General features: G+C 62.1%; 5 protein-coding genes across 5 annotated transcripts; 2 read left to right on the top strand and 3 right to left on the bottom strand.

Annotated features, from left to right (window-relative positions):
- Positions 1 to 633: 633 nt before the first annotated feature.
- SPSK_02988 (uncharacterized protein) lies at positions 634 to 3,992 on the bottom strand (the record flags this gene model as incomplete). Its single annotated transcript, XM_016729833.1, has 4 exons — positions 634 to 3,418; positions 3,499 to 3,584; positions 3,704 to 3,796; positions 3,942 to 3,992. The coding sequence occupies 4 exons, from the start codon at positions 3,990 to 3,992 to the stop codon at positions 634 to 636; spliced, it is 3,015 nt and encodes a 1,004-aa protein (XP_016584729.1).
- A 1,731-nt stretch (positions 3,993 to 5,723) lies between these two features.
- On the top strand, positions 5,724 to 6,278 carry SPSK_03661 (uncharacterized protein; the record flags this gene model as incomplete). The annotated part of the gene is made up of 2 exons (XM_016730496.1): positions 5,724 to 5,832; positions 5,911 to 6,278. 2 exons carry the CDS (start codon positions 5,724 to 5,726, stop codon positions 6,276 to 6,278), a joined length of 477 nt encoding a protein of 158 aa, XP_016584728.1.
- Positions 6,279 to 6,713: 435 nt separating this feature from the next.
- SPSK_10503 (ring zinc finger protein) lies at positions 6,714 to 12,002 on the bottom strand (the record flags this gene model as incomplete). The annotated part of the gene is made up of 1 exon (XM_016736891.1): positions 6,714 to 12,002. One exon carries the CDS (start codon positions 12,000 to 12,002, stop codon positions 6,714 to 6,716), a length of 5,289 nt encoding a protein of 1,762 aa, XP_016584727.1.
- A 761-nt stretch (positions 12,003 to 12,763) lies between these two features.
- Positions 12,764 to 13,920, top strand: SPSK_03444 (palmitoyl-protein thioesterase; the record flags this gene model as incomplete). The annotated part of the gene is made up of 2 exons (XM_016730282.1): positions 12,764 to 12,893; positions 12,977 to 13,920. The coding sequence occupies 2 exons, from the start codon at positions 12,764 to 12,766 to the stop codon at positions 13,918 to 13,920; spliced, it is 1,074 nt and encodes a 357-aa protein (XP_016584726.1).
- Positions 13,921 to 14,218: 298 nt separating this feature from the next.
- On the bottom strand, positions 14,219 to 14,677 carry SPSK_03696 (uncharacterized protein; the record flags this gene model as incomplete). The annotated part of the gene is made up of 1 exon (XM_016730531.1): positions 14,219 to 14,677. One exon carries the CDS (start codon positions 14,675 to 14,677, stop codon positions 14,219 to 14,221), a length of 459 nt encoding a protein of 152 aa, XP_016584725.1.
- Between the last annotated feature and the right edge of the window lie 187 nt (positions 14,678 to 14,864).

The following is a 14,864-nucleotide window of genomic DNA, read 5'->3' as shown; positions in this document are numbered from 1 at the left end:
ATAGCATGGCACGGTATGCCATGGCATTGGCTTGTTTATTTCCGTGATTACCGTGATTTCCGTGACACTTTCATTGTATCTATATTCATTTCTGTTCAGTCAATATACGGAGCGTGATCTCAGGATCGCGATACTTTCTCATTATCACCGTCAACATACGGCACGTGCATTAAAAACATTATTGATTTACGGTTAAGGTGAGGGACCTCGGGGTGACGAGGGTAGGCTGAGACTAACAACTATACAAAAAAAAGAATAACAGAGAGAGATTTGGCGCAATACAACAGACATACAATATGGACAGGGGATGCGGGCAAACCAAGCGGTGGAAATCAAAGTACAAAAACGATGAAGCCGACAATGTGAACAAGAACTAAAAAGCAAGGTAAAACAAAAAAAGAATAAAGCGAGGCAGGAACGTGCGTGAGAAGATATACTTTGGGAAGGGATGGAGGAATATTTTGGAGAGGATGGATTTTCTTTGTACCGTTGAAAAACAAGTTATGGATGGTCACACAATGCAAGGGCTGGATAAGGGCAACAATGAAAGCAGAAAGCAGAAAGAGAAAGCAAAAGCAAAGGCAACAGCACAAAGCAGAAGCAACATGGACCAACAGGCACGCCGCCCCTTCTTTACTTGCCCTCGTACTTGCTGCCGCTGACAATCTGTCGTGCCAAGGGCACATCGGTCCACAGCGGCGCGCCCGTGCCCGCACCCGCACCATTCGTCGTCTTGGGCGACGGCAACGAGTCGTCCGCAAAGGGATCCTGCTCCTCGTCCTCTTCCTCGAGCGCGCTGGTGGTCGCAGGCTGCAGCTGGCTGATGGTGATGCTGCTCTCGTCGGCGTCGGCGTCCGTCGCAGCCGCTGGCACAGCATACTCCCACCGCGCTTCCACATTGCCCGGCTGCGGCACGGCGCCACCGGCCTCGACGCGGATGGCGCAGGCAATCTTGGACCAGGCGGCCGTCAGGGTCACGGACGGCAGGCGCCAGTACACCAGATGCCGGTCTTTCACGTGGGTGCCGGATGGCTTGGACGCAATGGTGCTGGCGCGGCCCTCGTACGTAGCGAAAAAGACGACGTTGCGCAGCACGACAGGCTGGCCGGAGGGGGCCAGACGGGAGTTGGGGTTGAGGCGGTACTGGAACATCAGTCGGAGCTGATCGTCCATGGGCTTCCACACGGGCTTGATGGCCAGCGGGCAGTGGGCGGCCAGCGACTGGGGGTTTTCGGCGTGGGCGCGGAACGTAAAGGCGGCAGCGGCCTTGCTCTGCAGGTGGCTCGTGTCGAGGGTGAACTGGTCGGGGCTCGATGTATTCTGCACAAAGATGCGGTTCGGTCCAATCGACTCGAGCAGCGGGAAGTTGTTGATGCGGATCGTCGTGGTGGCGGTGGGCGGCGTCGAGGGGCTGGCAGGCGGCGCCGTGTACGAGAAGGCAATCTCACCGGCGATCTTAGCCGACGCAACCTCGCCGTTCTCGAAGCTGGCGGACACAGACTCGATGATGGACGCGTGCAGGCCGGGGCCGTCCGAGTCGACGTGCTTGAGGTTGGCCATGGCACTGAGCGACGTGGTGGAGCGGACAGACTGCGTGTCCGACGAGCCGGTGCCGCCACCGAGGCTCGACTCGGATGCGAGCGCGGACACAGCGGGTGGCCTGGTTGGCGTGGCCGTGGAGCCCAGGGAGGCAAAGGTCGAGCTGCGCGACACACCGGGGGGATTGGGCAACGAGGACGGCGTACTGCCGCCGGCCGACGGGGATGCGCCGGCCAAGGACTCTGGGACGGACGTCTGTGGCACGTAAATGGTATTTCGCACATCGCGACGGCCGCGCACGGTGCCACCCCTACGGCTCGGCATGGCCTGCGAAAGCGTGCTCGCCATGTTGGACAGCGCCGCCCTCTTCGCCAGCGGGTCCTCTTCCTGCACAGGCTCCTTCTGGATGTTCACCTGGAACGCCCGGTCCTCGCCAGTGCCATCGCCGAGCGGCTCACCGGTACCGGCGCCGGCGGCCGCCGCGTCGCGCTGAGCCTGCGAAATCGGGTCGTTGGTAGCCAAAGGCAGCGAGTAGCCCTCGGCGTCTCGCGCGGGCTCGTTGCCCGTCGTCCTCTGCTGCGACGGCGGCGGGCCAGGCGGTGGCGGCACGCCGAATATATCGTTGACCGTCATGGTGTTCAGGGTGCTGCTGTCGGCGACGCCCACCCCACTCAAGCCGGTGCCGTTCGTGTGGGCAGCGCCGTCTCTGGAGGCGGTCGGCCGGTCGGATGCCTCAGCCACGGATCCGAGACGGCTGGTGGCGTGTGCTTCGGACAGGTTGTTGTAGGAAGCGCGGGGTGAAATGGACTGGCCGTGGCTGCTGACACTAATACGGTTGAAGGGGCCCGAGTTCTTGGAGCCTATCAGCTGCCCAAAGCCGCCGTGGATGCTCTGGCGACGGCGGCCCAGCATGGTGCCGATGCGGCTGCGCAGGTTCTTCTCTGGCTTTTCTGGCTTTTCCTTTTCCTTTTCGGCGGGTGGAGGTGGCGGGAGGTCTCGGAACCCAGTGGCCTCACGCGAGGGTGGTGCTGGCGGTGGTACGCTCCCAGCCGCTGCGGCTCCTGCGCCCGTGGACGTTGAGCCAGCCGTGCTGCGTGCAGTCGTGGACGGCCGGGGTGCGACGGGGGAGGATACTGCGGATGTACCGGAGACGGCGGATGCGCCGCCGGCGGTGGTAGGTGGTGTCTCCGGGCGCGTTGCCTGCAGCGTGTCGTGAGCTGGCGTGGCCGGGGTCTCCTGCTGTGCACTGGCACCCAGCAAGTCGCCCTGCTGTTGCTGTTGTTGTTGCTGTTGCGGCTGCGCTGCAGACCCCGAGGCAGAGGCGGCAATGCTCGACTGGCGGGTCTGCATGCCGGCAAAGCGGCCGACGCGGGGACGGCCGTCGATGACGCGCTGGGAAAAGTTGGTAATCTCGTCGTCGGTCTTGATGTCCAGGATGAGGCCCAGCAGGCTCTCGTTGCTGGACTGCGTCGTGGTCGCCAAATCGACCTCGTGTGTGCCCAACTGGGTCAACAGGTCGCGCAGATGGTTGACGCGGGACTCGTCGAGGGCCTGGAGGCTCTCAAAGATAAAGGGCGCCTGGTTCTCCCACTGCTGGTTGGCGCCGTCCAGGCGCTGGGTCGCAGCGTCGACCTTGCCTACGTTGGCCTTGCCGCCCTTCTTGGTGAGCTTCTCGACTTGGTTCTGCGCGTCGTCGAGCTCCTTGGCCATGCTATGGAGGTTGGTAGCCATGGTGGACAGGTGGGTGACCTCGTCTTTGGCCTGGAAGTTGCGCAGCGGGGACTCAACGTTATTGCCAATGTTCCTGCTGAGCTGTTGGTGCGAGTTGGCGGTGGATTCAATGGTTCGGAGGAGGCTATCCCAGGACGGCTGGAAGACGCTGTTTTGTGTGTTATACGTCAGACAACGTGAAACAAGAAGTATCGCAAGAACGCGGTGGGAGTGGAGGTGTCAGCATACCCAAGCTCGGCACTGCTCGCAGGCACTTTAAAGCCGACGAGCTTCTTGAGGCCCGCAACATATTGCTCCTCGACCCGTCGCCGCTCCTAATATAACACGTTAGCGTATGCTGCGAGGGCGAGTACGGCAATGGCTGGCAGGATAGCCAATGCGTGCTGTATGCAAGACGAGGTATCGTGGGGAGAGTGGACAAGTCACGTCGTACCGCGAGGAAATCGGCAATCTCAGTGTTGACCTTGCTGATGCGACGGATGCGCTCCTGCAGGACCTGCACGGCCTGCGCGGGTTGGAGATACGGCTAGGAGAAGGGTATGTTAGCAATCCTGGTGCCGAGACTCTGGTGTTTGTGCGCTGAGAGCCATCGGACGATCACGGCCGGTCACGGTCGAATGCGCTGGATCGATTCGCATCTCGGGGATCGGAACCATAAGGAGCTATCTTACCAGCACGCCCGCATACTCCGTCCGCTGGAGAGCTTGCAACGTGTCGGACATTGTGTCTGCCGTGCTGAGGTGGTAAAGTGTATGTGTGTGTGTGGTCGTGACGGAAACTGAATCGTCGAAAGCTCGGCGGTGAGTCGGAGGATGTATCCGGGATCAAAAGGGCGATCGAGATGACAATGGCAGAGACGAGCCGAGATAATGAATGTGGTTTAGAGCAGAGCAAGCAGCACAGCAGCCAGACGGCGGACCATGGTCTGGGCTGCTGGGGAGACCAAACAAAAATGCCAAAAAAAGGAACGACAATGGCCAATTGCGCCAGGAAACGCCGGAATCGCAACGGTAGCGACTATCGTTGTCCACGTACGCACCGTCGCGTCGTCTATTGAAACGGTTTACTGTTCGTCGTCGATTCGTCAAAGGCGGCAAAGGAGCGCGGGTGTGTGGGTTGACAAAATGGCTTGGTAAAGAAGAGGCGAGGTGAGACGAGGTCGAATCGTGAGAGTCTGGAGAGGGCGATGCTTGTCTCCGGACGGTGCGGTTGCTCCGTGTTTTTGGGTGCCCCAGATAATTTTCACAATGCAATTCGCGGGAAGCTTCGACCGGCTAGGGCCTTGGGAGTTGGGAAGGAGCAACGAAGGGTGGCTGGTCCAAAGGGGCTGCTTCAGCGACCGGGAACACTGGAAGGGGAAAGAGCAGCCCAAGTGCTCTGGGGTGGTCTGTGTAAGGAAATTGTGGGCCCAGCGGGTCTCGCTTTCGCGCATTGGGGCTCCACTTCTGTCACGAGGCACATGTTCCATTGGCTGCGGAGCTGCAGTCTCTGGTCGTCTTGGGCATTGCTTGCGCAGCTTCAGAATTGATTTGGAAGGTGCTGGCGGGAAGCTAAGGTCGCTCGGCTCGCTACGAAGGAGGCAGGAACAGATGAGAAATACTGCAACGGCCACGGGCGACATTGACATATGCTGGTGAATTCGAAGGTGACGCACTTAATAAGCGTCGAAAATGAGAAACAAAAATCAGGAGAAAATCCGCCATGTTTTACAACGTTGTAACGGTCAGACGATCCCAATTGCCGCTGCCAACGGCTGTCACGAATGTGCTGTGTCTCCTCGGCCCCGTCTAGAGGGGGAAGCTACGCTAAAACTACAGCGCATTTAGCGGACGGCAGGCCATGTGAAGCTGCTGGTCACAAAAGTGGGGCCGGAAACGAGAGCTCGAGAGCTCGAGAGCTTCCAACTGAAAAACGGTGGAAAGGTGATCGGAACGCGCCCGGCAGCAACGGAAGAGCGAAAGAACGCAAGAGCTGACGTGATGTGAAACGCGATGCTCAACACGGACAGGGCGCTCCGAAACATACAAGTCTAGCTCAGGAACAGCTTTGTGTTGAGTTGGTTTGCCGACATGTGAGCATAGGTGGCCATCTGAACAAACATACCTCCAAGCACCAGTGGAAGGACTGCTGGTCTAAAGAAACATTTATTAATAATAGAAAACGCAGATATAATGATCAAAACATTTGAAAAAATATCAGGCGAATATTGTGCCAGTACACGACGCTCGCTCGCCCAGATTTGTCAGGTGCCTCCCAATGCGCCACTAACACCGACGGCAGCTGCCAGCCGAGCAACTAATCGCTGCCGCGGATTTCACCACCGCCATCGAAAGAGATCTCGGCTTGCATGTCAACCGCACCTTATCTCATCTACATCGCCGTTCCTCTGTTCAACACCAGCTCTGCACATCTTCACATCTTAACGTCTTGACGTCTCACCACCCCGCCGCACAATGCCTCTCCCCATATCCGCCACCGAGGCCAACGCCCGCGCTTTCTTCGCAAAGCCCTACTTTGCCGTCGTCGGCGCCTCCACCAACCAGGCCAAGTTTGGCTACAAGAGTGAGTTTGCGTTCTCTGTGCTCGCCGCCCCTTCCATCGGGCTGGCTGCCTCCTCCTGGATCTGCTAACATAGGCCAGTCTTTGCTTGGTATGCCCGCCATGACCTGCCGGCCACGCCCATCAACCCCACGGCGCCGTCCATCTCCGTCGACCGCATCGCCCACGCCACGCTGCCCAACATTTCGGCGCTGCCGCACCCGCACGAGACGGGCCTGTCTGTCATTACGCCGCCGCCCGTGACGCTCCAGGTCCTGCAGGACGCGCAGAAGCTGGGCATCGGCGCCGTGTGGCTGCAGCCCGGCACGTGGGACGACGACGTGGTCAAGTACGCGACGACCAAGGGCCACTTTACCGACGTCGTGGCGGGTGAGGGCGGCCGCGGTGACGAAGGATGGTGCGTGCTGGTGGACGGCGAGCGGGCGCTCAAGGCGAACGGGAAGCTGTAGCGGCGGCGGTGGGTGTCAGCAGGAGACGTGTAGCAGACCTGTGTGTGACATAGTGGCGTGTATGGATGAACTTCTGGGGTTGTGCCACGCAGAGGACGTTTGATCGCAGCATTCGGATCAATATGAATTCGTGTGTGACGTGTGAGACGTCCTCTTGTGATTGAAAGTATGGGATTAGCTACATCTGCTGTTGGTCTCTTGTTAAACTGATGAGTCGGCTTGATTGTTTATTATCATAGTTTTTTAACTAAAAGAGGTCTCTCACGCTCTTTATTTTTGTCTTCCTACAATATATCTACTTTCTAAATACTAGTATATATCAATGCCCAAAAGAAATACAGTGAGAATACCAACTCCTTGTTACACCGATCCCTAAACGCCTGTGCAAATGTGACAGATGCATCGTCTTACATGCACAACAGCCCTCCTCCACCCTCAGTACTCCACATCCCGCCGCTTAAACTTCTCGGACCCCAGGAAGCTGATGGGGTTCCGGCACAGCGGACACGAGTTCTGGTTGCTCGACTGGAACCACTTGTAGAGGCACGACCGGTGGAACATGTTCTTGCAGGTGCCGCAGCGCTTCTCGGGCACGCGCTTCTCGACGGAGATGATGCTGTAGCAGATGGCGCACTCGGTGTGGCCCTGGAGGGCGCCGAGCACGTTGCGCTGGAACGCGGCCAGGCCCTCGACGAGGCTGCCGTTGGCAAAGGCAATGACGCCCTGCGTGATCATGAGCCAGCTCTGCCACTTTTTCTCGTCGACGGCCACGCGGTTGAGGCCGACGACGGCGACGTTGTCAATCGGGTAGTTGGCCGGCAGGCGCAGCGCAATGGACAGCGTGAGCTCGTCGACCTCGTAGCCGGCGACGACTTCGCGGGCGCGCTTGTTGGTTTTGATCGTCATGTCGTGGTCGTCGTCGCCCGCGGCAGACGCGGCAGAGCCGGCGGCCCCGCCCCTCCCCTCCGACGACGCGGCCCACGCGGCCACGTCGTCGAGCACCTCCTCGACCACGAGGGCCGACACGTACTTGGCCGTCCAGGCCTCGACGGCGACGGTGGTCTGCTTGGTGCGGCAGGCCGTGTACCACGCCTTGAACAGGCCCGGCACGTACTTGAGCACCAGGTAGTACAGGTGCACGAGCAGCTGGTGCATGTGCGCCTCGTCCGACCGCGAGGCCTCGGCCGCCGCCAGGTCGTACGCGGCAATGCTGGCGCGGTCCGCCAGGCCTTCCTTGTCCAGGTTCAGCGGGCGGGCGGCCGAGTGGCCGAGCACGTCAAAGGCAAAGTCCAAGAGGGCGGCCACGTGGCTGCTGCTGCTGCCGAGGTGCGCCACGTAGTCGCTGCGCACCTTGGCGGAGGCGGTGCTAAAGGCGTCAAAGACGAGGCGCCAGGCCAGCAGGTAGCCGCGCACGGGCGTCGGGAAGGTCGCGAGGACGTCGTCCGGATAGGCCTCGAGGGTGGGCGCGCCGAGCAGCAGCGAGAGCAGCTCGTCGGGCAGGCGGGCCTCCTTCTTTTCGAGGATGGTGTTGAACGAAAGCTCTTCCTGCTGGGCCGGCAGGGCGCGGTGCAGAAAGCCGTAGCCGGCGGCCTGGATGTCGCGCGAGTCGGAGGCAACAAGCGTGTAGAGATCCGCCGAGTCGGCCGTCAAGAGGTGGAGGGGCGTCTTGCTGGCCATGCGGCTCAGCAGTGCATCCACGACGCCCTGGGGCTGTGTGCGTGTGGAACTCGTAGCAGCAGTAGCAGCAGCAGCACTCGGACGGCGATGCGCCAGAGCGAGCAACAGACGGCGCAAGCCTGTCCACTTGGCCTCGGAAAACAGGGCCAGCGTGTCCTCGAGATCGTCGTTGGGCTCGTCCAGTGCGTCGAGAGCACCCATCAGCTTCAGAGATGCGTAGACGTAGGGCAGGTGTTCGTCCAGCGCCGACGAGGGTGCCGCCGCAACGGCCGCGGCTTGGTCCCACAAGCCAATGCTGTACTTGATGCTGCGCTCCCAGTGCGGGCCATACATGTCCTTGATGCAGGGCAGGAGGCGCTGCAGGGCGCGGCAGCTCTCGGCGGCGATGCGGGAGTCGAGAGCCGCGTCCTCTTTGTTGTCGTCATTGTCGTCGTCGTCATCGTCGCCGTCATCGCCTCGACCAAACCAAGATGTAATCTGCTTCACGGCAAACATCAGCCGGTTGCTGGCCGTCGGCAGCGCGCCCACCTCGTAGACAGCCACGCACGCATTGAGCAGGACGAGCGTCTCGAGCGTCGACTGGGCCTTGGCGCTGCTGGCGCGCGGGTTGGCGCCGGCGACGTCGCTGATGAGGCGGTTGCAAAAGTTGGACACGGACGGGGAGGCCACCAGCACCTCGCCGTAGCCGGACAGAAAGGCCAGTGCGCCGAGGGTCGTTCCGGTGCCTGCACCAGTCTTCCAAAGGTTCTGCTTCACCACGTACGCCTCGTCTACCGTGGCAGAAAACGTGCGGCCCTCCATGCGCGTCTGCAGCAGGCCGCTCAGGGCCCGGGTCGTGTACACGGCCAGGGCAGTCGGTTGTTGCGTCTGCTGAAGCATGGCGGCCACGAGGGCGTCCGAGAGTGGCGAGGCCGACGAGTCAGAGCGGCCAGCCTGCAGAACGCCGGCCAGTGTGGACCGGATGGCGGCAATGGCGTCCTCGGCGGCGGCGAGCACAAACGGATCGGTGAGGTCGCCCCACAGGCTGTGGGCTTCGGAGAGGGCCACTTGGTCCGAGCCCAGCTCGGCCACGAGGTACAGGAGATACAGCAACTCGACCTGGAATTCCTGCGGGAGCGCCGCAAGGGCCACGCTGTCGTCGTCCACCACTGTTGCCAGCAATTGCGTCGTGTACGCAGCCATGCGCGCCGGGACGGAGCGGCCGTGGCGGTCGCGGTGGACGGCCGGTCGTTGTCGTTGGGCTTGGGCCCGCTGGCCGGATGACGGCACAAGCAGATACGCTCCACCGACGTTGCTCGTCAGCGACAGCGACGGGTTCAGGTTCAGGCCGCCGGTGCTGCCCGTGGCCAAAAAGGCCTGCATGGCTTGCATCCAGATGTTGGTATTGGGGAACAGGTTCTCCCTGTCCTCGTCGGTGACGTTGGGCGATTTGGCGATGCTGGCGGCCTGCTCGACGAGCGTGTCGATTTCGAGCGAGTTGGGCCCGGCGCTGTCGAGGTTGTCCTGGACAATCTTGATGAGGCGCGTGGATTGAGCGCCCTTGGCATCGCCACCACCGATACGGGTACGGCTGTTGCTGCTGTTGCTGCTGCTGCTGCCGTCGACAAGCGCGCGCAGAGCGTGCACCTTGGCCGAGAGAGCCGTGTCGTGGACCTCCATCATGCCCAGCAGCTTGGTGACGAGCTCCAGGTGCAGCTCCTCGTCGTCGGCGAGCAGCCCGGGTGTCTTGGTGGCCATCGTCTCGAGGGCCGTGAGGACACCGGCTGGGTTGGCGGTGTCGCCGCCGCCGAGAGAGCGAACAAGAGCCGCGGCAAGCTTCTTTGCCGTGGCAGCCGACAGCGCGTTCGCTGCCGACACGGCGTGGAAGAGGTCCCAGCTCGCCAGCTGGCCCTGGGCCGTCGCAAAGCAGGCGCCACCGAGATACTCTTGCAGATCGCTGTTGCGCCGACTGGTGGCGAGAGCGGCATCGGACGCGTCCGAGATGAGCAGGGCAATGCTGTTGGCCGTGGTGTCGGGCTCGGCGTCCTTCCTGGCCAGCAAGAGAGAGAGGATGAAGGCGTAGATGCGTGTGTACTGCTCGTGGAACGCGGGAATGGTGGCCATGGACCGGAGGCACGAGAGAAGGGCCGAGGCGGAGGGCGAGGCGACGACGAGAGAGAGCTGCTCGGCGTCGTCGACGGGGAAGAGAGACGCAATCATGGCTGTGCCCGTCTCGTTGGCTTGCAATACATGCGGCGCGTGCGAGAAGGCGGCGCGGACCAGCTGCGCGGCGCCAAAGGGCTTGAAGTTGCGCTTGGTCAAGAGGTCGACGGCGCTCTGCAGAAGCGACAGCGTCGGCTGCTCGAGGACGTGCTCCACAAGGTTGGCTGCGGCGCCGTCTGCGGTGGACTGCCGCGCCTCGACCTGCTGCACAGACCGGTGGATGTCGGCGACCAGCGTGAACCACCGGTCGCCCTCGCCGGCAATGGCCTGCTGCGACGCCGTGAACGCCTTGGACACCTCGGGCAGCGAGTTGGCCATGCGGCCGGCAAGGTTGTTGGCGAGCCGGTCCCACTCACGTCGTGCCGAGGCGACAATGTCTGCGTAGGCCGGTCGTGCCACCAGGAGGGAGGCGCGGGTCAGGACGGGGAGGTGCGCACCCGTCGCCCACACTGTGCCACCATTGTCCGTCGGCGGCGGGCCCAGGAAGCGGTCCAGCAACGGGAAGACGTTGGCCTCGACCAGAGCTACGCGTGCCTCGTCCGGCGTGACAACGTCCACCAGCCGTCGGACCATGGACAAATAGGCCGTCCAGCCGTCAATGGCATTGCTCTGCGGCTCGTCGCGACTCGACAGGCCCTTGCGAAACGAGGCCAAGACGGATGACGCTGCTTCGGCGGCAATGTCTCGTGGCGGCATCGAGGCAAACAGGGCGTCGAGCTGTGTCCAGAAGTTGCGCGACGGTGCGGCGGGCGATGCGGCCGTGCCTTGTGAGCCCTTCTCGATCAGCGGCCGCAGGCGCATGAACGGGTGGCCGCCGTCAGCCCAAATCTCGGGGTGTGCCTCGGTCAGCGTCTGCAGGACCCGCAGGTAGTCCACCACGGACCCTGCCTGGCTCGTCTTGGGCGCGTCTTGTGTCAACAGCTTGGTGAGCCGTGCCAGCTGCGCCGGCGCCTCAAGCAGGTCCGGCCGCGTCTCGAGGCACGCCAGAAGCAGCTCGTACGTCACGCGCCGCACGTGGCTGTCGGGCGACAAGGCGGCACGGCTCCAGAGGGCCTCGACGGCGAAGAATTGTGTGTAGGCGTGCGCCAGGCCCGCGGTGTCGGCGACGGACAGCGTTCGCAGCAGTGCCAGCACGAGGGACAGGCTGCTGTAGAGCACTCGGTGGTACTTGAGGTCGGCGTCGTCCTGGGTCGTCGAGCGCAGGTCGCTCAGCGTGGCGGGCGTTTCCTGCATGGCGGCCGTCGCGTCCTGCAGAATCTGCGGCTGCAGACGCCGCCAGAACATGGTGGTCTTGTCGTCGGTCGTCAGGAACGAGGCCAGACCGTCGGCCGCCGCCTTCGCCACGGCGCGGTCGCGGTCGTGCGTGCCGGCCAGCCACGCACTGGCCACCTTGGGAACGAGCCGCTCCATGCGCTTGCGCGCCGACTGCATGAGGGCCAGCTGCACCGTGTGGGCGAGCTCGCGCACCCGCCGCGCATCGTCAATCGACAGCCGCGGGTAGCACTGCACCCACGCCTCCAGGATCGCGTCCTCCACGCCGCCGCCGCTGCTCGAGTACGGGTGTGCTTGTGCGTGGGCCAGCAGCTCTTCGAGCGCCCGTGCTTTGGTTGTGCTGTCCTTCTTGGCGAGGTTCTTGAACGAGACCACGGCGTGCGCATCCGAAATGGCCGACAGGTCCGCCCGCTCGGCGATGTACGCCAGGCCGCTCTTGCTCCGGGCCGTCTCGAAGCCGCCGAAGCCGCCCTTGCCAAGCGACGCACCGCCCGGCTTGGCCACGCCCACGCTTCCAAAGCCTTTGAGGCCCGCGGGTGGGGGACCGCGTGGTCGCCCCTGTGGTCTGCTCATATCGGGGAGGTGTTGGAGGAGGGGATGGTCGAGAGAATGTCAGAATGTCGAGGATGTCAGGATGTCGAGGACGTCGAGAGGTCGCCGTCGATTATGGTCTTGTCATTCGGCAACTGGGACCTAGGATATTGATGTGAGGCAGGCGCAGGCTTATGTAGAAGTGTCGTCTGCGTGGAAGTTTAAAATGTCAAAATTGACAAATTGACGTACATTTAAACGCTGCAGATCGGCGTTAGTGGGGTGAAAGGTTGCGTCACAGCCGTGCCGCCCGCCACTCAAGGGTTGCCGCAGCCTTCCGTACGCTTCCATGTTAGCGCTCCACTGTTTTTTCTGTTACGGGCCAAGTAGTTACAGTGGACACAGCCCTGCGCCCACGCCCGCGTGAGTCAAGCGGAGGCCACGGCGACAGGAGAAGGAAATATCTCAACACCGCTGGCCTCACCCGGTTTCTTGCGTTTCAACGGCTGCTTCCGGCTGCAAAACACACAAAGCTGTTCACCAAATGCTTCAAAACAGCCACGGTCCTCGTCAACACGTTGTTTCAGCCACGTGCTTGACACATCACGTGACGTCCCAATGCGGCTGAGGTCGCCCTGCTGAGGATCAGCGTTGCCCGAGCCAACTACCCCTGCTGGTACTTCGTAAATAGATAAACAGCTGCCTAAGCTCTTATCGCCATTGTCGTCGTCCCCATCTCTCTCTCGCAACTCTCCATCCGAAAATCCTACGAATCCTCATCTCTCACCTACGAGTCACCCACGATGGCGCTTTTCCGACACATCAAGCTGCTGTTGACCTTCGGCTCGCTGGCCCTGGCGGCTGCGACGAAAGCCAAGACCGCGAACTACGACGAAGACGACGATACGCCGCTGCCGTTGATTATCTGGCATGGTAAGGCATCTCTCCACAGCCCGCTGCCCCCCCCCCTCCCCGCTTCCCCCTTCCATCGGAACAACGCTGACATGCACGGACAGGCCTCGGCGACAACTTTGCGGCCGACGGTCTGCGCGAGGTGGGTGCGCTCGCCGAAGAGGTCAACCCGGGCACGCTCGTCTACTTTGCGCACCTGGGCGACAGCGCCGGCAGCGACCGGTCGGCGACGTTCATGGGCAACGTGACGGAGCAGGTGGCGCAGGTGTGCGCGGACATTGCGGCGGACCCGATCCTGTCGACGGCGCCGGCGCTGGACGCGCTGGGCTTCAGCCAGGGCGGGCAGTTTCTGCGGGCGTACGTGGAGCGCTGCAACCGGCCGCCGGTGCGGTCGCTCGTGACGTTTGGCTCGCAGCACAACGGCATCTCCGAGTTTGTCGAGTGCGCCAGCACGGACCTTGTGTGCCGCGCGGCCATGGCCCTGCTGCACGGCAACACGTGGTCGGGCTTTGTGCAGGGCCGCGTCGTGCCGGCGCAGTACTACCGCGACCCGTCGACGGCGACGGCGTACGCCCAGTACCTCGACAAGTCCAACTTCCTGGCCGACATCAATAACGAGCGCCCCGGCGCGCGCAACCCCCAGTACCGCGACAACCTGGCCCAGCTCGCCAACTTTGCCATGTACCTGTTTGAAAACGACACCACCGCCATTCCCAAGGAGTCGGCCTGGTTCGCCGAGGTCAACGGCACCGAGGTCACCCCGCTGCGCCAGCGCGCGCTCTACAAAGAGGACTGGCTGGGCCTCAAGGCCATAGACGACAAGGGCGGCCTGCACTTCCGCACCGTGCCGGGCGAGCACATGCGGCTGCGCGCCGAGGACCTGCAGGCTGCGTTTTCCGAGTTCTACGGGCCCTACAACAAGAAGTTTCCCAGTGCCTCCCGCGCTCCAAAGACGACTTCAAAGTCGGCGTTGGTGCTGCCAGTCCCGCCACTCCCAATCCCCGCGCTCGCCGAGGAGGCGCTGCTCGAGGCCTTGGTCGAGCTTTAGAGGACGTCACGAGCTGCCGCAAAAGGACTCTGGATGATGGCCCGGGCCGCGCTGTGGGTGGGCCGGCGGATGTACAGATTGGTGCAGCCGTACGTGCCGGGCCCGACGTTGGAGAACGCTTTCAATCTGTCGTATTACCTGTTCATGTTTGTCCTGGAGTTGATCTCCCTTTTCCTTTCGATCTGGATAGCGCTTACTTCGTCTTCGTAACCTCTTTTTGTGTAGGACTCGGCTAGAATGCCATGTGACTAGGATATCCCCCTTGCATGTATGGTAGTAGTGCCCCTTGTCCCGTCCATCAGCAGCGCCCCCTGTACACGTGAATCGGCCCCAGGTTCTCGCCAAAGTCCCGATAGTACTGCGCGACCGCCTCCCACTGCGGTGACCCTTCGGGCCACAGCATGCCCCCGTCGGGCCGTCCGAGCCGCAACAGACCGTCAACCACGGCCGTGTGCCGCCGGATGCAGTACCGCATGTTGGCCGGCTCGTCGTAAAAGTACAGGCCCTCGGGGATTGTCGAGTGCCGGATTTCCGTGCTGTGCGTGATAATGTACGGCAGCCGCGCCGCATCCGTTGTCAGCCGCGCGTAGACGCGGCCCTCCTTGGTGTCGATGGGCAGCCAAAAGATGGTCGTGCCCGCGTGCGTCTGGATGTGGCAGTGGTACCACGGCGGCAGTGTCCAAAAGTGCGGATCGTCCAATGGGTCACGGGGCACGGCGCTGTGCGTGTCCTGCGCGCCCGTGATGCTGGAAGGCATTACTGGCCAAATTGGGGGGATATCACGAAAGAGGTACGTGGAGATAAGAGTGTCTGGACGGGCAGCTTTCTTTGGTTGGGCACGTTGCTTCTGTTAAACAAGAAGAAAACCCATTACATTCGGCCTGTCGGATAGGACGCGCTCTCAACGGGTTTATATCACGTCGTAAGGCCAAGAATCACTGATG

The sequence above is a fragment of the Sporothrix schenckii genome (genome assembly GCF_000961545.1).
Source record: "Sporothrix schenckii 1099-18 chromosome Unknown Cont47, whole genome shotgun sequence".
Lineage (NCBI taxonomy): Eukaryota > Fungi > Ascomycota > Sordariomycetes > Ophiostomatales > Ophiostomataceae > Sporothrix > Sporothrix schenckii.
Note: the sequence above shows the minus strand (reverse complement) of the source record. Positions and strands in the feature narration are given on the sequence as shown.